The sequence below is a fragment of the Sceloporus occidentalis genome, unplaced genomic scaffold (assembly GCF_023333645.1).
Source record: "Sceloporus occidentalis isolate IW3139 unplaced genomic scaffold, rSceOcc1.0.p SCAF_2, whole genome shotgun sequence".
Taxonomy (NCBI): domain Eukaryota; kingdom Metazoa; phylum Chordata; class Lepidosauria; order Squamata; family Phrynosomatidae; genus Sceloporus; species Sceloporus occidentalis.
In genome coordinates this window covers 21,734,138-21,757,384 of record NW_028316982.1, presented here as the reverse complement: position 1 = coordinate 21,757,384, position 23,247 = coordinate 21,734,138, and the positions used below count along the sequence as shown (strand labels likewise).

The following is a 23,247-nucleotide window of genomic DNA, read 5'->3' as shown; positions in this document are numbered from 1 at the left end:
AGGGGTTAAGGGAACATTCCCAGCAATTTGTTCCCAAAAGTCAAAACTCAGTACAGGTGGTCAGAGCCCTGACCAATTTCAAAAATATACTCTGTATCCATGGATCCTTTATCCATAGATTCAACCATCCATCGCTTGAAAATATTTTTAAAAATATAAATTCCAAAATGCATATCTTAATTTTGCCATTATATATAAGAGACACCATTTTACTATCCCATTGAGTATAATGGGATTTGAGCATCCATGGATTTTGGTATGAATGAAGGGTCCTGGAACCAAACTCCAGCAGATACCAAGGGCTTACTGGCCTGCAAAATCTTGGAGAGAAAGACCCTCACATTGAAGGAGCATTTTTCTCTTGATGGCATAGTATTAAAAGCTTGTGTAAGTGTATGTGAGACATCTTCAGTAGCATGAGATGTCTAGACATGAGGACTCTGGGACATTTAATAATCCAAGCTTGCCAAAAGTCATTGCAGCTAAGGGCGTCTTGATGACCCATGTTTTCTCTACCCTAGTCCAGTTAAAATAGTAAACAGCTGTAAATTTAAGCATCTGGTGGTTCCAAACGTTTTGTAAGGATACATCCTGTGTTGGTCTCATTGCTATCAACTACAAGGAGCCCTGGTGGCGCAGTGGTTAAATGCCTGTACTGCAGCCATTCACTCAAAACCACAAAGTTGCAAGTTCAAGACCAGCAAAAGGGCCCAAGCTCGACTCAGGCTTGCATCCTTCCGAGGTCACTAAAATGAGTACCCAGACTGTTGGGGGCAAATTAGCTTACTTGCTAATTAGCTTACTTGCTGTTCACCGCTATGATCTTTGGAATAGTGGTATATAAATAAAGCAATTTATTATTATTATTTATTATTATTATTATTATTATTATTATTATTATTATTATTATATCTGCTCTCCTCCTTAACTATAAGCAACCAACTGCTAAATTAAACCATGTTTCTTGTTGATACAAAGTCTTTGAGAAGAAGATTGAACAAGAGTATTTTATATACTCAGTGTCCCATTTGTATAAGTAATAAACACTGGTGACTCCATTTGGCTTGTTATCATTCATGTCCTCACATGCTGAATCTGTAATGATAGGTGTATCCAGAAGAGGAGCATGCTGGTACTTGCATGTATTTACATCAGCTGGGGATCTGACTGCTTGTATAGACTAAAAGGGCAAATCTAGTGGTTTTTAATTTCAGTCACAGTTGCAGCACCATAGCAGTGTCAGTGGGAACCAAGCTTTCGACTTCAGTTTGCAAAGGGTAAAATTAGCACAATGCTTTAAATACTGCATTTTTCACTCGTGTTTTTTTAAAGAGACATATTGATTTGGGACAAAAGTGAAATGATGTTGTGAACAAGATACCAAATGATTCAGAGAAGATATAATGGACCAAGCAACCTATGGAATACTACATAACTCTCAATTCTGGAATGAAGAATCAATAATGCTGATGTACTAATCGTAATAAATCCTAATTTTGGCACATGTAACTTGTACTTTTCACTCTGTTATTTTTCACCAAAGGAAACTTAATAGTATATCTACTAACATCCAAGGTCCTGAAATGTCATCCATTTTTATATATCATCATGCAGTCTTCCTAATAAGACGCAACAAGTCCACATTAAAGTACGGCTGCCCTGTCCTTAGTTTTAAAGCACCAACATAGTTTGGGCAGCCAGAGTGGTATAATGATCTGAGTGTTGCACTAGGACTCTAGGAGGCAGGCTTTGAATCCATACTCAGCTGTGAAAACTGAGTGACTTGAATAAGTCTCACTCATCCTAAAAGAAAAGCAATGACAAAAGTCCTCTGAATAAATCTTACCGGGGGGGGGGGGGCATGACGGGGGTCCAAAGCATACTACACGTTCATTCCCACTACGATTTAAAGCAAATTGCTGATCAAGTTATATGTGCCTCATTCCCACTTGAAACCAGTTTTGATCCTACTTCATCAATCGCGCTCTTTCCTGACACTAGTTCTTTGCTGAAAAGAATCGATTCTGAAGCGTGTTCAACAAGTGGAAATGAGGGATCTGAATCACGTCATTCTGGAGGGGAGGGACTATGGCATACAAGGTTGGCAGAGGGGTATTTACCATATCCCCTCATTTTCCTTGGCTTCCCAGCCTTTACTTTCGAGTAGAGCCCAGGCTCTTGAGGTGAAAAAGAGGGAGCGAGTCTTTCTTCCTCCTCCTCCTCCTCCTTACATTTGAGTAGAGCCTGGGCTGTTGGGTTGAAAAAGAAGGAATGAACCTTCCGAGGCAGTGTGGTGCAGCAAAAGGAAAAGAGGAAGGCTGCAATGTAAGTGGATTGATTCAATCACGGAAGCCACAGTCCTGAGTTTGTAAGACCTGAGCAAGAGATTTGATTACCAGAGCTGTTCTGTGTCTCTCATTTATAGGGTTGCCATAAATCAAAATTGACTTAATGGCATTTACCAACAACAAATCATAAAGGTTTAGGTTCAAATTCTGTGTGCATTTTGGAGTACTATAAGCATGTATTCTGCATTTTCGTTATGTGCCTTCAAGTCAACTCTTATACTGTGTGTTGTTATGTAATTTAAAGTTGATTCTGACTTGTGGTTACCGTATCATAGGGTTATTTTGGCAAGATTTATTCAGTTTTGCCATTGCCTCCCTCTAAATGGAGCCTAGAGCACCTGCTGTTCCCTGGCAGTCTCCCTTCCATGTACTAACCAGGCCTGACCCTGATTTATTTCCAAGATCAGACAGGATCTGATGCCTTGAGTTTTTATTCCACACTGTGTGCAGTGAGTTAAATCTCTAAGTAAACCTCCATAGCAGCAAGTTACCGATCTATAAAATGCTTGGAGAAATCAGGTTGACATATACCTCTTTCAGAGACTCTCATAGTGCTGACTTGCAAAGATTTCTGACACCTTGGTGCTTTAAAAAATACTGAAATACTACAAAATATCTATAAACTTTTCAATGTGGTATTCAGTCTTACTCCCACGCACAGCACAGCAGAGCAGCACTGCTAAATTCATCTTGTGGGGGATAAATCAGTCTGTCAGCTCAGGTTTAGTATGAGTGGGAGCAATTCAGTATAAACTACCTGTTTGAGACCTGAGCAACTTCAAAATATCTTATGCAATTGTAGAAGTCATGAGATGGGCCAGCAGAATGTGCTCATAATTTGGAGGACATTTGGCTACCCTCATTACTTATAATATTATTTACCTTTGCTTTGTACTGAAAGTTTTTTTTTTAAATATAGTTTTGAAATAAATAAATATTTCCTTGAAGGTTTATATTCATTTATATTAGAAAATGGTGAGATTGGGGCTATTTTGAGCTTTTATGAAACTCATTCATTCATTCATTCATTCATTCATAATATTTATACCCTGCTCTATAGCCAAGGATCTTGGAGGCACCACACTATAAAACAAATGTACAGTGGGTTTTTGGACCCCCACGAATGCCAAACTCTGTGGATGCTCCATTCCTATTATATGCAACGGGTAAAAAATGTGTCCCTTGTATAGAATGGCAAAATTAAGCTTTACTTTTTAGATTTTTTTTTGGGGGGGGGGGTGAGATTGTTAAGTCATGGATGGTTGAATCCATGGATGCAGAATCTGAGGATACCTATGGAAGGCTGACTGTAAACAGTTTAAAACAATTTTTTAACAAAATAAGCATAATTTAAAACATAGTTTGCTTGAATTTGGATACTAAACACCATTACTGGAAATTCAAAGATCTTTTCCTATCTTCATTGATTTTGAGTATTCCTTCGGCATAAAGCACATTGAAAAACATGAAGATCAACTGATGCAATCCTTCCCAAATTAAGAAATAGAATTTTAACTTTTTTTTTTTAACTAGCCACCACAGAAACTTTTGCCTCTGGATCCAAAGCTGAGACCAGGAGTATACCTAAACTGCAAAGCTGTGTCTTTGGGGTGGGGATGCAATGCCATCTAACATAGGCTGAATTGCTGTACCCTGATCTGCCTTTCAACTGGTCAGGAGCACATCTGACTTGTCTGGATTAAATTTAAACTTGCTCACCCTCATCCAGTCCATTACTGATGAAAGACAGTGGTTTAAGACCAGGACATCATTCTTAGACTTGGAGGAAAAGAGTAGTAGGGTTGGGTGTCATTCACATATTCATGACATCACACATCCAAACTCCAGTTACATACATACATATATATATATATATATATATATATATATATATATATATTATGGGGGACAAAACAGCACCCTGAGGAACTCCAATAGCAAATGACCAGGGGGTTGAAAGGCCCCAACACCACCTTTTGGATTCACCCTTCCAGGAAGGAATGTACCCACTGTAAAAGAGTGCCTCCAAGTCCCATCAAAGCAAGGCAGTCCAGAAGGATGATAATGGTATCAAAAGCTGCTGAGAGGCCCAGGAGAACCAATGGAACACACTTCCCCTGTCCAGTTCCCTGTGTAGATTATCAGCTAAGGTGACTAAAGCTGTTTCTGTTCCATAACCAAGCCTGAAACCAGATTTAAATTGATCTAGATAATCTATTTCATTTATGAAATCCTGGATCTGGGAGGCTGACCACATGCTCCAATATCTTGTCTCAGAATAGTATGTTTAAACACTGGCCAATAATTATCCGTTATAGAGGGATTCAGGATGAATTTTCCAACAAAGGGCTCATAACTGCTTCCTTTAGTCAGGTTGGCTAATGAGCCAAGAAGGGGAAGGGCTTAGTACACATAGTGTACATAGTGGCTCTCATATCTCCAAGAATCCTGTCCACATCTTCAAGCTGCATAAAGTGAAAAGCATTCAATAATACTGGACAAGCAGGACCCAAAATAACATCCACTGTATCAGCTACAGTGCTGGTTTCCTCCACTTTATCTGCAGATTAACTTCACGTTATTGCACTATGCATTATTTCGCTGTGAAAAACTAACCAAATTTACAATTCTTCTTTAAATTCGAATGTAGTTTAACTCCTGTTTGCCCATGGAAACTCACTAGTGTGATAAAGCTCATGGTGTAAGTTCTAGCCCATGTTTCATCAGACTTGCTCCTAGTTTTCTGCCAGCATTACTGGCATTTAACTACAGCTTTTTCAGCCCAGAGGAGATGTCACAAAGACTATCCATGCCATTTGAGCAGGGGGACAGTTGGGGGGTCAACGAACACCCTGTTGTTATAATCTCTTCCATGATTTTTTAATTGTTTCCTCCCTCGGTATCTCCTTCTGCTCTATATGACTCAAATGACTACTCCCTGTTCACTATCTCCCACCTTTTTTTATTGTGCAGACAAAACAGTTCCTGCTAAAACAGGCAATACAGTATGCAGACAGGCAGATGGTAAAAGGAGGTAATAACTCTTGCTCTGTTGGGCAGAAGGACAGGCCCTCACCCTTGTGTACTCCCCAACGTGGCTCTCCAGAAGGAGTGACCCTCCCCTTTGGTGTTGCCCACTTTAGAAGCAACTGATGGAGAACTAACTCCTACAAGAGTCCTGCTTTTATGTCCTAGCAGGCAAGAAAGATGTGCTGGATGGTGAGCAGTACTTGCTGAGTCAGGGCCTCATCTGGTGATTAAGTAATATATAGACTAAGTTACCCCTGTATGATTAGAATATCAGTATATTGTGCTTTCCCAGGATCATCCCCTCTGTAGTAGTAAAATGCCTCCAATTATGATAGACGATGATTTATGTGGGAGAACTTGATTTATGAGTAGGATCTAGCAGTGGACTTAAATTGGTGGAATAGCACAGTTCAACAGAAATGCGAAGCAGCAATCATCTTTCCCCACTGTGGTACCCAAATGTATTCCAAAACTTATCTCAGGACAGCTGGCAAACCTTCCACCTCTGTTTTTTGTTTGTTTGTTTTTGGGGAGGTATGGAGTGCAAAGTTGAGGATAATGAAATTCTGCAGATTCCACTATTAGAATAATGGATTTAGTTCTAACTGTTTAAAAATCTAAATTATACAGAAGAGAAAAGAATGTGACGTTTTAGTAATATTAAGAAATTTCCCCATTTGTTCATATCATTCATTATACAGTATGGCCCCATATCCATTCCCAGACATATCATGGAAACACCCTATTGAAATTAATGACGTCCAGTGGAAGCTGACCTTAGAGTCACACTGGAGTACCTAGAGAGAACACATCTAAGCATTTCTAGGCCCTCTAGGAAAACTTTATGGTCAATGTCCACCAGAAGCCTACCATAGAATCATGCTGGGGGTCTTAGAAAAAGCCTAAGGAGAACCCTCTTTTTTTTTCTTTTTCTTTTTGATGTGGGCAAGTGAAAACACCAGTACTGGTTGCATTGTATAAGCATTGTACAGAAGATCAGTTAGGATTGGAGAAAAACATAAACCATGGGAAACCACTTTTATTAATTATAGAGGAGACAGGTAAGAAAGTAAGTTTGCAACTAGTTACATAAAGATTTCAAAACTTTGTGGTGTTGTGCCATGACAGATAGATCATTACTGATGTGATGGTACACAGGATGAGTTAATAGGCTGCTCACAGTAATAGAATGAGCCTCTGGTAGAAATTGGACTTGATCAAAATCCCCTTATCAGAGTCAAGTTTTTTCCCCACTGGCAAACTCTGGCTTTCATTATAGAACAAAAGGAGAGAGCGAATAATAATGAGTAAATGCTGAGATCTATTTATATTTGGAAGATTTGTTTGCCTTACAGCCTTTGGAAGAAATAATGATGGTCATGCCTCAGAGAGTAGAAGATATTTCTTCCATATCCCTTAGGAAAATGTTCAGGGATTTTATGATGATGCTAAAATAGGTAGCTGAGCCTCAAGCAATGTTCAAAACCAACTGTGCTCAGAGTTTAGGTAATTTATTTATTTATTATTATTCTATAACAAATAGCAAGGAAAATATGAGATTTTGTTGTAAGATTATTCTTACCTCCCGTTCACTTTACTAAACAGTAAGAAATTGAGATCTAATTCTTCACTAAGTACATTCTTGAAGGAAGCAACATTAGCAATTTTCTTGCCACTGCAAGGAAGTCTTCAAATTCTGCACAATTTATTCACAATTCAGGATTAATTCTGTACAAAATTCACACAGTTGATTTGCATAGAGAACAGTATTTTCTGAGCAGGAAACAGTTTTAAAATTTCTCCATAGAAATGTTTTTCTGCAGAGAAAATGTGGTCCCTTGTACAAAAAACAACCCCAAAACTAATTTCTACACATAACAACCATGTTTGAATTTTACACAGAACCAGTCCCATTACAGCATTTTCTATTCAGGAAATAGCTTTGTGTGTGTGTGTGCGTGCATGTGTGTGTGTGTGTGTGTAGGAAATACTATTTATGAGTAGAAATATTATTTTCTGTGCAGAAAATGCTGTTTATTGCACAAAACAACCACAACTGTGAAGATTCTTATCACTCCAGGATTCTTATCAGAGTTTTCCACACACAATATTTTAAAAATGTTATTTCCATCTCTAGTAGGGAACGACGTACATGGGGAAAATATCTTTAAAATATAATGTCATATATTTTTTCCACATGTGAGGAACACAATCCATCTTTCTGTTAAGGTTCAAACAACTGCATAATGTCCACAGTGGTGGGAGTGGGATAATTTAAAGAGCATCCCTTAATGATCCCCTGTGTACCATATGGGAGAACCAGTGCGATGTACTGATTTGAGTGTTCAACTATGTCTCTGGAGAGCAAGGTTCGAATCCCCACTTGGCCATAGAAACCCACTGGATGACCTTGGGCAAGTTACAGTCTTTCAGCCTGAAGATGGCAATGGCAAACTTCCTTTGAAAATCTTGCCTAGAAAACCCCATGATAGGTTTGCCTTAGTGTTGCCATAAGTCAGAAATGATTTGAACAAGAACTACAAAATAGCATATGGATCTGGATTAATATACTAATATATGAAATATCAAATACTGCATGTTTGTCAAGTCCTGGCAACAATATCTAGAGACTGGTGCCCAGGTGATTTAGTTGAATTTATTGTTTGCAGAAAAATCTTAATGTTTAGCTATCTTGCAGAAATGAAACTCTTCAATTGGTGCTGTGTCATGAGCAGTGAATCAAAAAAATATCTATTGATTATGAGTTGCACATCCAAGACCGATAATGTAGACTAGTTGAAAAAGAGGGGGCCCATTTCTTGCTGACCAGTGAAAGTAATATCTATGAAGTCATAACCTCTTCCCCACACAACGTTGCCCAGACCAAAGTTGTAACCTCCCTTTCTGTCCAGGTGTAAATACAAACAGTTTTGAACAAATAATATACACTTCCCATTTTTCCATGTGGGTGCCATCTCACTGAATCTTTGTTCTTCCACAGATACAATACTGTTAGCAAACATATTGTTTGTATGTGCATCTGTCCTTCATGAAACTTGATGACGCTTTGGTTAGGAGCCTCTAACTACCTTCCAATGAACATTAGCCACCTGTTTCTGATCCTCTAAATGTTCCAGATAAGGCCAAGGGCTTAGCTAGCCCAGCATCCAATTTCCCACCGTGACCAACCAGAAGCCTTTTGGAAGTTCACAAATTTTTTGTTTGTTTGTTTATGGCCTTTCCCAACAATACTGGGACTCAAGATGGCTTGCAAAATATTAAAACCAGAACAGATTAAAAACATACAAAAACGTAAGTCATGTAGTAAAAAGCAATTAAATAATCTGTAGAACCGAACCCTTTAAAAAAAGTATGGTAATTAAAAAACAGGATATAAAGAAACAATCAAACAACACACCATTAACAGCCCATTGCAGTAAAATCTTAAAAGTAATACAAACATTTTTACTTGGCTGGAGGTAAGGGGCAGCCATCTTAGCCTCCTTTTAAAAAAAATATTAAAAGTCATATATTAAATATTGATCACTATACAATATATAAAGAGAGAGCCTTCTCAATGGCAGCTCCCAGACTTTGGAATTCCCTCCTCAAGGAAGCTAGGATGTAGAATATATATTACATCCTACCCTCCTTGAGGAGGGAATTCCAATGTCTGGGAGCTGCCATTGAGAAGGCCCTCTCTCGTGCAGCCACCAAACATACCAAGAAAGGTGATAGAACTGAAAGCCTCTCACAAAGGGCTTCCTCCAAAGATTTTAGAGCTAAGACAGGCTTCATCCATGAACTCAAGCTACATGGGTCATAACTATACATAACTATACATATGTCATAACTCTCACTGAATTGTGCTTGGAAATGGACTGACAGCCAGTGAAGCTGTTGCAGCAAGGAAACTGTATGCCCCACGTACCCTACTCCAATTAACAATCTTATTTGATCCTGTCATAGCAGTGATTTATCAGTTGCATTGGTTCTCACTCTGCTTCTAGACCCCTTTCAAAGTGTTGATTTTAACCTTCAAAGCTCACAGTGGCTTGGAACTAAGATCACTGAAGGATGACATTCTGCCATACCATATATATCTATCTAAACATGGAAATCCTATTTAGATGCCTCTTACGAGTCAAACAGATCCAGTTGTTCACCTCCCTGCTGTTTTTTACTGGCAGGCTAAGACCTTTTTATTTACACAACAGATGCAGCTTTTCACATAGGTGTCTGTGTGTGTGTGTGTGTGTGTGTGTGTGTGTGTGTGTAATGTTTCTATTTTAAACCTGCTTATTGAAGTGTTTTTAACTTGTGTGTTTTAATTAGATCTCTGCTTTAGTCCCCTTCTAACTTTTGTGTTAGTAGTCTTTTTTTAATTGTACTTTGTTTTAAATGGTGCTGAACTGTCTTGTATCCTGTGCCAGGAGAAAGGCAAGATGTAAGTTAAATAGATAATAATAAATAAATATAAAATAAAATAACTTGCTTCGAGAGGAGAAGACCTCAGCAGAATCAGTAATATCCTGGGTGTGGAAACTCCTCCCAGTAGATGATACCCCAGCTTTTGATTATGATGCTTCTGGTTGCTGGTAAAGCATTGTTTTAAAAAAATCTCCTATGTTTTTTTTAAAAAATATTTGTTTCATGTATCAAGAACCACTGTATGTGCTTTAAATTTGTTGGTTGTTTCCATTAATCTCTTTGCTCTAAATTTATGCTCTAAATTATTATTCTATGATACTGTGTTTTTTTATTGTACTTTATTATTGTATGTGGGAAAACACCTGGAGAACAATGTTACTGGATCCTTGTATGTGGGTATAGTACACAGATAAACAGTCAAAGCTCTATTAAGCCTAATACATAGAGACGGCTGCTAATGTGGTGAAACCAAGGTCTAGACTGCAATTTTAGAATTCACGAAGAGACTCACATGGTTGAATAAATGTTCCTCCATGTGCAAAAAGAGAAACTCCTTTTGCAAAGAAGTTGCTGCAAGAAAAGAATTACTGCCAACCCATTTCCATATCATACTATTAAGAAGTAAAACTCTATACTAGGAACTATAGTAGTATATACTAGGCATTATTTGCATGGGAAAGGCTGAAGGATATGCTTCTGTGGGGTTCAATCTGAATTGATAACATGCCCAGGACTGATGGTTTTTCCCTACCTTACCTGACATTAAAGTACACATCAGTATCACTGCCAAGATGCACATAACAGCTTAGTTACTTTATGTTTCTTCACTTACAAAATGTATTTAATAATATTTAATTACACACCACTCTGAGCTGTCACGATATTTAATTGCATAATGTTTGTGGAGTACTGTGCTAATAAGATACATCATATAAATGTTAACTATTGTTATTGTGAAAGGTCACTGAAGAGAAGAATGCAAATGACCTATTAAAGAGACATAAATGAAGCACATCCTGCTCAAATGAGAAACTGCCTCTGCACTTCTAAGACTGGGACATTTTACAGATTTGTAGATGTACAGTGGACCCTCTGTATCAATGCAGGTTTGGTTCTACAGGGCCCTGTGGATATTAACAAATGCAGCCATCATGACACATATTGTTCAATGGCAGCGTCTTGAAGGCACACATGCTTCAGGGCCAACTGTATAGCATAGTGGCGATGTTTTTTCATGCTTTACAGAGAAGATGGCCATTTGTTGGGAGTGCTTTGACTGTGTCTTCCTCAATGACGGGGTTGGACTGGATGGCCCTTGTGGTCTCTTCCAACTCTGTGATTCCATGATTCTATGAAATATAACTATGGAGAAATCAGATGTCCTGCCCTATTACACATGACATTTATTTCCACATACTTCTACATTTGCTCTAGGCACTGCTACTTAGGAAGAATAAACAGACTGCCATCAATAGACTCATGCAGGGATGGGTGTTTTCTGGAAAAAGTAGAACTAGAAAATTTCCTAGCCATCTAAATATCTGATTTAGCATATCTGATTTAAATATTACATTCAAGCCCATTCAAATCCTTATGTGGAAATCATTTTATTGGAATATTTGTAATATTGTAAAGGGAATAGCATATACTTCCTTTAAAATAACAGGCTTGTTAAGAGCATATATCTAAAGACATGCACCTTATCTATCTTAGATCAACAATTTAATTTTTTTTTTACACAGGTACAGCTGTAGTACCTTCTGTTTCATTTACACGTGCTCTAACAGGTCCATATCAAATTGAGAAAAATTTGATTCAGTACAAATAAGTAACAATTCTGTTTCAGTAAAGGAAGGGTGTGAGTCTGTGGGCACAAGCAGCATATCACATTATGTATTAACTACCTTTTCCTTTTAACTGATTGAGAAGCATGAGATTTTGTGAAAGCTTATCAGTGCATTCTTTTGGTAATCTATTCTTCTGAGCACTAGGGTTTGTCACTGCTGGTCTCCTTCGAAGATTTTCAACCCTCTCAGGTGTTCCAGAAGGATACCATGGTCAATGGTATCGAATGCTGCTGAGATGTCCACGAGCACTAACAGGGTCACACTTCCTCTGTTGATGCCCAGACAGATCATCGACTAGGGCGACCATGGCAGTCTCAACTCCATATCCCATCCTAAAGCTGGTTTGAAATAGGTCCAGATAATCGGCTTCATCCAAGACAGCCTGGAGTTGGAAGGCAACTGCCCTCTCAATCACTTTGCCCAAAAATGGTAGTAAAGAGACTGGCCTATTGTTGTTTCTTATCAGGGGATCTAGAGAGGGTTTCTTTAAGAGTGGTTTAACCACTGCTTGTTTAAGTGCTGATGGGAATTTCCCCTCTCTAAGGAATGCATTTATTATAGTCTGATATTTTGAATCTTATGAAACTACAGAGTTCAAGATTTCATGGGAGGGAGCTACAGCAATTATATCAAAATTTTATAATTGTGTAATGTGAAAGAGATGAGAAAGCAATCCACTGATGCTATATTCTTGTGCACTATACATCTAGAGTCCAACAGAGTCATTCTACCAACACATCTGCTTCCGTGAGTGAAATTAGGAGCAGGGCAGTATATCCTAGAGCCCCCATATTTCTGTCAAATATGCCCCTGGTGGCTGGAAAATCCTTTAGAGTAACTTTTGGAGTAGCACGGAGGGCTGCAGAGGAATGGGGGGGGGGTGGAACCTCATCATGCTAGTATAAAGATGTAACTCTGGATTTAGGCCTATGTTTTATACTGGTGAAGAGCCTATCAGTCTGACTGGAGTATGGTGGTTGTGGTACCTTAAGCTTGTTGCTGTGTATCTTCAAATAGTTTTTGACTTATGGCGACCCTAAGGTGACCCTATCATGGGGTTTTCTTGGCAAGATTTGTTCAGAGAGGGGTTGCCTTTGCCTTCCTCTAAAGTTGAGTGTGACTTGTCCACGGTCACCCAGTGGATTTCCATGGCTGAGCAGGGATTTGAACCCTTGTCTCCAGAAGCGTAATCCAACATTCAAACCACACTGATGCTACTCTGCTTCAACTATTTTGAACCATTCACAAGATAGTATCCCAATAAGTTAAGGTATGGAAAAATCTTGGACTGCTTCGATATCTTCATCATCTACTTTAAAATTATGTAGACCATCTGTAGCCATAATTTTTGTTTTCTTGCTGTTCATTTGTAAACCTGCCTTTGCACTTTCTCTCTTGACCTTCTTTAATAATCTTTCCATATTGCTGATATTTTCTGCTAGCATTATGGTATCATCTACATGTCTTAGATTGTTGATGCTCCTTCCTTCAATTTTCACACCTCCTTCCTCTGAGTCCAATCCCGCTTTTCGTATGATGTTCTCAGCATATAAATTAAATAGATAGGGTCATATTCTGTCTTGACAGTAACCTCTTGTCCTAAGTATGGATTACACATTGGAACTATAAGATGATGTGGTACATCCATTTCTTTAAAAATGATCCATAGTTTCTCATGATCTGTACATTCAAATGGTTTGCTGATCTTTTGAAATTCCTTAGTACGTTCCGTTACCCAGTGAACATTTGCTATATGATCCCTAGCATCTCTTCCCTTTCTGAATACTGCTTGAACATCTAGCAGTTCTCACTACGTATATGGTAAGAGCCTTTGTTGTAGCATTTTAAGCATCACCTTGCTTGCATCAGAAATTAATGCAAATGGTTCTATGATTGCTATAGTTCCTGGTGTCTCCTTTCTTGGAGAATGGAATATATACTTATCCGTGGGTTTTTCAGGCTTCACATTGGAATATATACTGTTCCCAGTCTGTGGGCCCTTGTTTTGTTTTCCAAATTTGTTGATCTATCTTAGTTAAAACAACAGTAGATCCTGTCTCTGCAGCTTGTTGCAGCTCCGTTGGAATTGCTTTTTTTGCTTTTTTGAATACATTCTCTAATTTGCTTTTTAATGTTTATCTTGCTTGTGAACATAATGGTTATTTAGCATATAGATCTTCAGTAGGAGTATGCTGATTTAATATAATCTGCAACCTAGTACATGCTGGATGGTTATGAGGAGATATAACTGTATAATATCATGACACTGTAAACAATAAAATAGTCATTGTTTCCTTTAATAAACTAAAAAATACAAAATAAATAAACATATTTGGTCACATTTTATAATGGTTTAATTTTGGTTTATATTTTGGTTTAACAGAGTTTAATGATCCTATTAATCCATTATGTGTACAATACAAGGTTAATTTTTCTTCTATCTTACTTGCTTTCCAGGTCTGAAACTCTCCCAACAATGTTTTTCCTTGGACTCTTGTCTCTGCTTGTTTTGCAAACTGAAGCCTTCAGTACCAGTTTTCCGGATGAAACCATAGCAGACTTTTCAGTGAATGTTTATAATCAGCTGAGAGCTACAGGGGAAGATGAAAACATCATTTTCTCCCCATTGGGAATAGCAATTGCCCTGGGAATGGTTGAACTCGGAGCCCATGGTTCCACCCTGAGAGAAATACGTCACTCCATGGGATATGAAGGTTTGAAAAATGGTAATGTATTTTTCAATCAAATAGAATTTCTTTGATAACATTTTACTTCTTTTCCCCCAATAAAAACAATTTAATCCTAGGCATGTTTACCTGCAAATAAATCTCATTGGACTCAGTAGGATATATATCTCTGAGTAGGTGAACGTGAAGCTGCCCTGTATAACTTCTTCAGAATTATCTTTGTTTTCCATTCATTGCTATTTAATCTGTAATATTCAGACATAATGGATCCATGTTTAAATTTCACTGACATGGTGCCCACCAGAAGTGTTGAACTACAGTTCCCATCATTGCTAGTTACCATGGCCGATCATCATAATGGCAATTGTAGTTCAACAATTCTGGAGGACATCAGGTTGTAGAAGGTTGTTGTAGAACAATTTCAACCACTCTGAATAAAAAATCAGTGCATTTTAAAATCAGTTCTAATATGAGTATATGTGCAAAAATAACTATTAACTTCTAATTTTTAAAAAATAGAATCAGTCTGGCCATATCTTTCCTCGTTAAGGCTGAGGTTTAGAAGTGAAAAGTTGTAGAATGGTTTTTGAAGCTTCTAGTAGAGTGAGGGAACATGCAAGGATCCCTGGTGGCACAGTGGTTAAATGCCTGTACTGCAGCCACTCACTCACAAACCATAAGATTGTGAGTTCAATACCAGCAAAAGGGCTCAGGCTTGCATCCTTCCGAGGTCGCTAAAATACCTAGATTTTGGGGAGCAATTACCTTACACTTTGTAAACCGCTTAGGGTGCTTAAGTGCACGGATAAGCGGTATAGAAATGTACTTTCTATTGCTATTGCTATTGTATGTAGGCTGATTTTCCCCATAGAGGGTGCTGACACAACACATGGGAATTTCAGATTGGGATGGAAAAAAATATTACAAAAATATTCAAAAATTGTTGAAATTTGGTTTCTTGAATGTAAGCAAGCCCTGGCAAGAAGAAACCTTAGGTGGATGAGAAGCTTCACAGTTCAAATGTAATTCAGGGGAGTGCACAAGAACTCACATAAAATGCAAACAAATTTCCTGCACAAAACCTCTAGCATCCTCTATACAGAAAATAGCTTTTTTTTTTTTGGGGGGGGGGGACACATTCATATTTTTTTAAGAGAATAAGCCCCACCAAGGAGAAAAATGGTAAACGTTCTTCCCTGTGGAACCAACAATTATGAAGATTTATATCCCTAGTTTCAGGTCCCATCACTTCAACATCCATAAAGCCTGGTGTCCCTGCTTCTTCCAGTCACTTATTGGGATGTCCTTGTGAGTACGGGGAGGATGAAACTTGCCAGAGTTTTGGGAATGACTGGAAATGGCAGCTGAAAGAAATTTGCTACCCTGCCAGTTCCCCACCTGATTCACATTGGAAGTATTAGAGGAAGTTTTTATCCCTTCAGCAGGCCTTGGCCATGCCACCAGTGCCATGCACTCTGCAGAGGACTATGTGTCCTTCCTCACCCACCCTTCCAACTACATTCTACTTTCCTCACTATAATGAAAAATAAATAAATAAATAAATCTGTGCCTGGTAGCCAGATTGCCAAGAAAATCCACATCCCCTGTCCCAAGGTTAGTTATGCAGTCTTAAAACAAAATATAAATGGTGATGAAAGATCATATAAATGTATATAAAATGGATAAGATGAACAGCCTGTAGAGGGGCAAAAGGTTCAGGGCTGTCAGGTGGAACCAACATTTGATAGGTTGTTATATATGCTTTCATTTAGATAGTGATCTGGTAAAAATGGCTAGCATTGCTGCTAAAGAATGTGTTACTTCTAATAATGACGTGATACATACCTCCATTTTGTAGCGTGGTGGCGGCGGCAGTAGGGTTAGGGAGCGCACACCATTCACACGCTCCCTAACCCTAGTACGTACTAGGCTAACCCTAGTACGTACTGGGAGCGAAAAATGGCAGTGCCCTGTCTACATGGACACCGCCATTTTGACATGACAGACGCTTAGCGTCTGCATGTTCTGGCGCGCTTTTTGCGGGTTCTTTTTGTTCCACAGTGGAGCCGCATGATTTGGCCACTGCGGCTCCCTTGCAGAGCAAACCAGGGCGGCAGGAGACCAACCTTTTTTGGCAGTCTGTATCCCGCCAATACTAGTACTACTACAACTATAATAGTAGTCTTTTCTTTTTATAATAATAATAATAATAATAATAATAATAATAATGTTTATTTATATACCGCTTTTCCAAATTAGATCAAAGCGGTGTACAACAGGAAGTACAATACAAAGTAAAACAAACAAACAAACAAACATAACAGGCCTCTCTCCCCCTCAAGATGGTGGTCGGAAGAGGGCTCTTAGTCTTTCAGGCAGGCAGCTGGAGTGTGCCTGCCTCTCTCCCCTCAAGATGGTGGCTGAAGGGAGGGCTTTTCTTCTTCAGGCAGGCAGTTGGAGCTAGCCTGCCTCTCTCCCCCCAAGATGGTGGCTGAAGGGAGGGCTACACCTGTCTTCATTCTCTGTTTCCTTGCATCTTGACTTGACTAAGGACCATGTTGGCTGGGAAATTCTGAGAGTTGCAGTACAATAAATACACACTTTCCAAACTCTGTGCCCTTCATCAGAGACCAGAGGTACATTTTGCCTAGGTTATCTGCATTATGGATATTCAGTATTATAACACTCTGGTCCAAAACATACTTCAGAAATAATCCAGTTTGAGACTGTTTTAACTGCCCTGGCTCAATGTTAGGAAATGCTGGGAACTGTAGTTTTGTGAGACATTTAGCCTCCTTAATTATAGAGGTCTGTAAATGCTAAACAGCTGTTATAGTATTTACAGGAACTATCTGTAATTTCCAATAGGCATCTGTTGTGGAGGTATACTTGAGCTACACTGTGTCCTTTTTTTTGTATGTTTTATTTGCCCATGAATTAGGACATAATTTTGACATGAACCATGATGTAAAATACTGCAATTGTAAGCAAAACTCCTGCATTATGGCGCCATTTCCAGAGGATGTTGACAAGTTTAGCAATTGTAGCTATAATGATTATTTCAAACAAAGGAATTTTTGCTTATTAATTGCTCATTAATGCCTGCAGATTTTTTTTTGTGAGATATTTTGTGAGATGTCTTTTGATCAGAAAGCACTGGTGCCACGATAAACTACAATTCCCAGGATTCTCTAGTACTGAGTCAGGGCAGTTAGTGTTTTCAAACTGAATTATTTCTGCAGTATGTTTGGGGTGTTTTGGCTCATCATGGGCATATTCCCTCCTAAAAGAACAACCCTTTTTATATGTAACCCAGTGGTGCAGCAACATCATTTCTAAGCAATCTGTCTTTATGGTCATTAGGATACATTCAATTAGTAGATATGGAATTTATCTAGCAAAGTCCAGAGGACAGGACTGGAGCACCAAGAGGACTGGATTCAACCCTAAGGCCTCAAGTTCCCCATTACTGCTTTATTGCAGCCATTGTGACAGAACCACCCAAGTATTTGACAAAGGTTGTAGATGTATTTCACAATGGTTAAAATAAATTTGGTGAAATTGTAACAGGCTCTTGCACTAGAATTGCATTAATAGCACACCAACATGATTAATCCCCCTATACATATGGCAGGTGTTAATCCTATATGAACAGTAGCCACTGTTTGGGAAATCTTTGTTGCAGCTCAATGAAATCTGTAAACAGTTGGCATAACTCTTTAAATATTTAATAAAATCACCTGGGAACCTCCCAGGAAAAGCTAGAAATATATGGGTAGATAAGCATCTTTTCATAAAAGCAGTTGATTGTCAGCTGAACCATGGTGCTCCTTTTAGATTTTCAAAGATTCTTTGCCTTGCTTCTTTGTTTTTTGAAAAATGGAAGATGTATGAATAGGAGATGTAGCAGGGGCAAGGCAAGGGTTGAAAGAGCGTAAAGATAAAGAGATTGAAACAGCCAGAATAGTGTTGATTAGATATTGGAAGAATCCTGTAATTCCTTCTAGCAGACAGTGTCTAATTAAAGGCTTAGAAATCTCTTGTATATACAATCTAAGGGATATGGCACATAGCAGAAATAATTTAGAGAAGCAAACAGATTCTTTTCCCCCAGCAAATGCTCTTCTTTTATTACATTTTGGAACTGTCATTTTAATTTAAATAGATTGAATCCTTTTCTATTTACAGATTTCTGCAAGTTTGAAAATGACTATAATAAGGGAGTGGGGAGATTGTAATAAAAAAATAAAAACATGAGATAGTAGGTTGAGAGTCATTTTCATCTACCTCGCAGTAGAAATTAGAGCCATTTAGGGGCATAGATACTAATAAATAGGACAGATGGGGTAAAATACAGTATTCCTTCATATTGCATATGCCTCAAGATATGGTGATACGTAGTTTATGTAGTGATGGATTAGAAAAAGTCAATTTACAGTTTTAGTATTTGGCTAGAAGAAAGGTGGACCAGGAATTTTGGAGAGGTCAAGGGGCACAAAAACAGCTTTGGAGAAGTACAAAGACACATTTTGCCCACCATAGGCTCCTAGTTGGGCAGTGTGTGAATCAGAACTCTGGACTAGACAGATGTGAGCCATCTGCATTGCAATTGTTGCATTAAATTTAATGGCCAGAATCCCTGTGGGAAGTTACAAATGCATTAGGACAGGGATTGGGACAGGATTCACTGTGTAGCACTGTAATTACAGTGCTACATGGTGAATCCTGTCCCAATCCCTGTTTACCAGACAACAGCCACTGTGATCAATGTGGGGGCTGCTCAAGAAGCAGTTGACTGACATTCCCACCCCCTTCCATGAGGGATCTCTGGTGCAACAGGCAGAATCAGGACCTCCTGTTGCAGTTCACCCTCATGCTAGAGATCCTTTATGCAAATGGAAGTGTATGACTGTCAACTTCCAAAATAAGAGAACAGACCCCATCAATCATAGTGGCCACCATCAGTAAGTAGGGATTGGGGGACTTCTTTGGTCCTGTTGCTGCTTGTTGTGTGCCTTCAAGTAATTTCTGATTTATGGCGACTGTAAGGAGAATCTATCACAAAGTTTCGTGACAGCATTTATTCTGAGAGTGTTTTCCTTTGCCTTTCCCTGAAGCTGAGAGAGTGTGATTTTCCTAAGTGGGGAAATCACCCAGTGGATTTTCATGGTTGAATGGGGATTCAAACTCTGGTTTTCCATTGTTCTAGTCCAACGCTCAAACCACTACACTGTGTTATGTATCCATTAATGAGGATACATAGAGATTATAAATACAAAACAGTCATAAGTGCTCTAGGTTACATATTTGTCACTGTCCAACAGGATTCTGACCATCATCTGTTTCAACAAAAAACTTTACCTGGCACCCCTAGTGCTCCTGAAACTCTGTTTTTCTATGTTCAGTGTGCATATGCAGGTTATGGTATGATGCCAAGGAAAACATCTGCCTTTCCTGTGAGATGTAATAAGCTGGTACATTTTCCTTATAATTTTATTTATTTTTAATTTTGTGGGGCCTGGCTAACTGCTACTCCTGCCTTACATTTCCTAACTCAAGCAGGAGGCACCTAAAGGCTTTGGAAATTGACCTGAGAGTGGAGACATACTCTGGGCTTCACCAAGCAAAGGTCTCATTGCCTAATTTCCTTTAACCTCTCTTTACAAATCATAGTAGTATGAGAAGAAGAATCATTCTTCACAAACCCACACCTAACTGCAGTCAGTCAGACTATCCATTCTGCAATCCCCAGGTTGACAAAAGCTTGTAGTGTATAACCTGAGCAGCTAGAGTCATGGGAGATATACCTTAAGCGGTTTCAAAGTAAACACTCATACTCCAGCAGCTGAGTTAGAGCAAGTTCTATTTTTTAAAATAAGGGAAGGAAAGAGGTTGAGAGAAATATGTAGAACATAGAGCAGAATAAAAACATTGAATGATTGTCTATCTAGCCAAAATCTGAGCCAAGCAAATACATTCCATTCTTGCATTCAGGGAACTGCATCAATTTCTGTGATGGTTCAAATAATGTAAAAATAACAACAGTGAAATCACACTGTTTTTTTAAAAATTTGGGGCATGACAGAAGCAGAGCTTTGACAAGTTACTGTTTTGTGCAACAACTTTCTGTAAGATTATGGGACTTTTCTAAATTCTGGATAGGAGGATAGAAGATTGACAGAAAACAGAGGGAGTCCTTCCAGTGTATGAGTGTTTAGGAGATTAGCAGGCAGGATGACTATCACTGCCAGGTGAGGTGTAAATCATGGTGGTATTTCCCTTTTTACCAGAGCTAAATAGAGTTTTAACCTTTGATGGATTCACACAAGTTGACTCAGCTATGAAGAGATGTAGACGATTTAAAGTTTTAAAACAGGTGTGTGCAACCTTGGAAGTTCTGAGAGCTATTTTCTATTATTTGTTTGGTTGTTTGGTTTGGTTCTACTCTCAAGCAATAAGCTGCAAAATAAACTGCGGAGGTCTGCGCGGAGCTCCTTGCAAATGCTCCTTCTTGCTCCTGCTACAGACTGGAGTTTTGCGCTATTATCATTTTCTCATAGCAACCACAGACTTGCTACAGGCTGCCGTAATCCCTGCCATCAAACTCAGAAATAACTGGAAGCTCATTTCTGGTTTCTCAAGAAGTTTATTTGATAAAACAGAATTGGGCAGGAGATTTGCTTTGTTTTACAAGAAAATTGTTACTCGCTTTTAGATGGTACAATTCAAAGATCTAGCCATGCTAGTCTGGAAAATAATTATGCAAAGGGACTGACATTTGAGACTAACTGAAAGAAAGAAGTTGGTAACGAGCTTTCATAGCCTACTTCCTAAGATGTATGTTTCGAGTAGAGAATCCAGAGACAGACCTATAAACTGTTTGCGTGTGAGAATGTCAGTATACTCTCCTTGGCTTTATATGCAGCAGCCTTCTCCCTGCCTTTGTCACCCATCGACCATTGTTAAAACTGAACTTGTCAGTTTTCCATGTCCACAAGGTTTTGAATTTTAATTGGCATTCTCATATAAGAACAGCTTCTATAGGTCTGTCTCTTCATTCTCCACTCCAGATATGCATCTGAGGAAGTAGGCTGAAGTCTATGAAAGTTCATGCTAATAACTTCTTTCTTTCAATTAGAGGCTGAACAGACTGCTTTCAGCGCCAGATCAGGGTTGTGGCAACTACATACCACAGCCCCAATCTGGCCTTTCCATGGCACAAAAAGGAGCCACAAAAAGCGGTCTTTTTTGTGCCATGGAAAGGGCACCATAGCTGCTGGTGCCATGGCTTTTCAGTGCTCCTTTGGTGCTACGTCATCTGGACACAGCACCAGAGGAGTGCCATGATGCTGCACACCATGTGTTGGGGCACGTGACATTATGCCAGCATGGGGAAAGAGTTGGGGCATGTGTCGTGTGGGTGCTATGTCCCCACTCCACCCCCATGCTGGCCTTTTATGCCAGTCCATACAGCCCCCAAGTCTCAAAGAGGCTACAAGATCACTTTGCATACTGGTTTTTAGACAGTTATGGAGCAGCTTCAGGTGATACAAAGAAAGTCTTGAATGCTTTGTGTCATGTTGTTTTCACTTGTTTAAAAGGGAAAGGTGAGTTCTGTGCAGCTGCTCATAACCCACACATGAAGCATTTAATAACCCTGCAAAGAGAGAAATCCCTCCCCAAATGGAGCTTCCTAAAGGTTGTCTAAAGTATTGTGTGGCAATCTTTCAAGGTTTTGAGGAAGAGTCATCCCTGTTATAGAGAGTCAGCATGATGTCGTGATTTGATCATTGGACTACAACTCTGGAATCAATCCATCATGGAAATCCACTGAAAACCGCCTTTGAACAAATCTTGCCAAGAAAAAACTGTGATAGGTCTTCCTTAGGGTCATCATAAGTTGGAAACTATTTGAAGGCACACAGCAACAACTTACATATTATAAAATAAGTGAGTTTTTCTCTCAAAATATAAGGTATTGCTGTACTTCATCCCTGGGAAGTCAGTAGGATATTTTCTGTTCTCAGTATATTTGTTTATTCTGACAGGCCTGTATTCTGACTCTCATTTCAGGGGCAGAATTTACATTCTTGAAGGATCTTTCTGACATGGCAACCACTGAAGATAGCCAGTATATGATGAAGCTTGCAAACTCCCTCTATGTACAGAAGGGATATCACATCAGTGACAAATTTTTACAGCTGATGAAAAAATACTTTAATGCTGAAACTGAAGATGTTGATTTCAATCAGAACATTGCTGTGGCCAGCTACATCAATAGATGGGTGGAAAACCGTACAAACAGTATGTTTCTGCATTTTTAACAGTCCTCCTTTGTTGTCAGTTCTTATCATTTTATGCCTTTAAAGATAAATTATCTGCATAGAAAGAATTAAATGGCAACCTGTTTCTTCTGTGTGCTTTCATTTCCCTTTCTTTCTGCATGATCAATCCATTTCAGCAGTGTCAAGTATCTTTAAATTGCTCACTGCTAAACTTGTCTTTTGCAAGCCAAATTACTTTTCTTCCATATTTGGGAGATAAGTTTAAAACTATTTACATCCTTGTATTAAATCATTTTGTGGAGTGAAGCTTTCAGTGCTGACACTATGACATTGTGGACTAAGGAATTGCACTGCCATAATTGCAAGGCACTATAACTGCCCTGACTCGATGCTATGGAATTCTGGGAATTATAGTTTGTCGTGGCACCAGAGTGCTCTGACAGAAAACTTAAAAGTCTTACAAAACTACCACTCCCAGAATTCCATAGCATTGTACCAAGGCAGGTAAAATTATGTCAATCTGATTATTTCTGCAGTATGGATGCAGCCTTAAATATTCCTTGTTAGTAAATAGCTTTAACTGGCTTGCTTATACAATGTTCAGGGTTTGCATAAAGAG

General features: G+C 38.8%; 1 protein-coding gene across 1 annotated transcript in view; it reads left to right on the top strand.

Moving 5' to 3' along the window:
* Positions 1-23,247, top strand: part of LOC149318038 (neuroserpin) — a 139,112-nt gene that overhangs the window by 67,731 nt on the left and 48,134 nt on the right. The window contains exons 2-3 of the mRNA XM_089507695.1: positions 14,114-14,382; positions 22,417-22,647. Coding sequence (XP_089363821.1) covers positions 14,133-14,382; positions 22,417-22,647 — 481 coding nt within the window. The 5' untranslated portion in view covers positions 14,114-14,132. The remainder of the gene's footprint in view (positions 1-14,113; positions 14,383-22,416; positions 22,648-23,247) is intronic.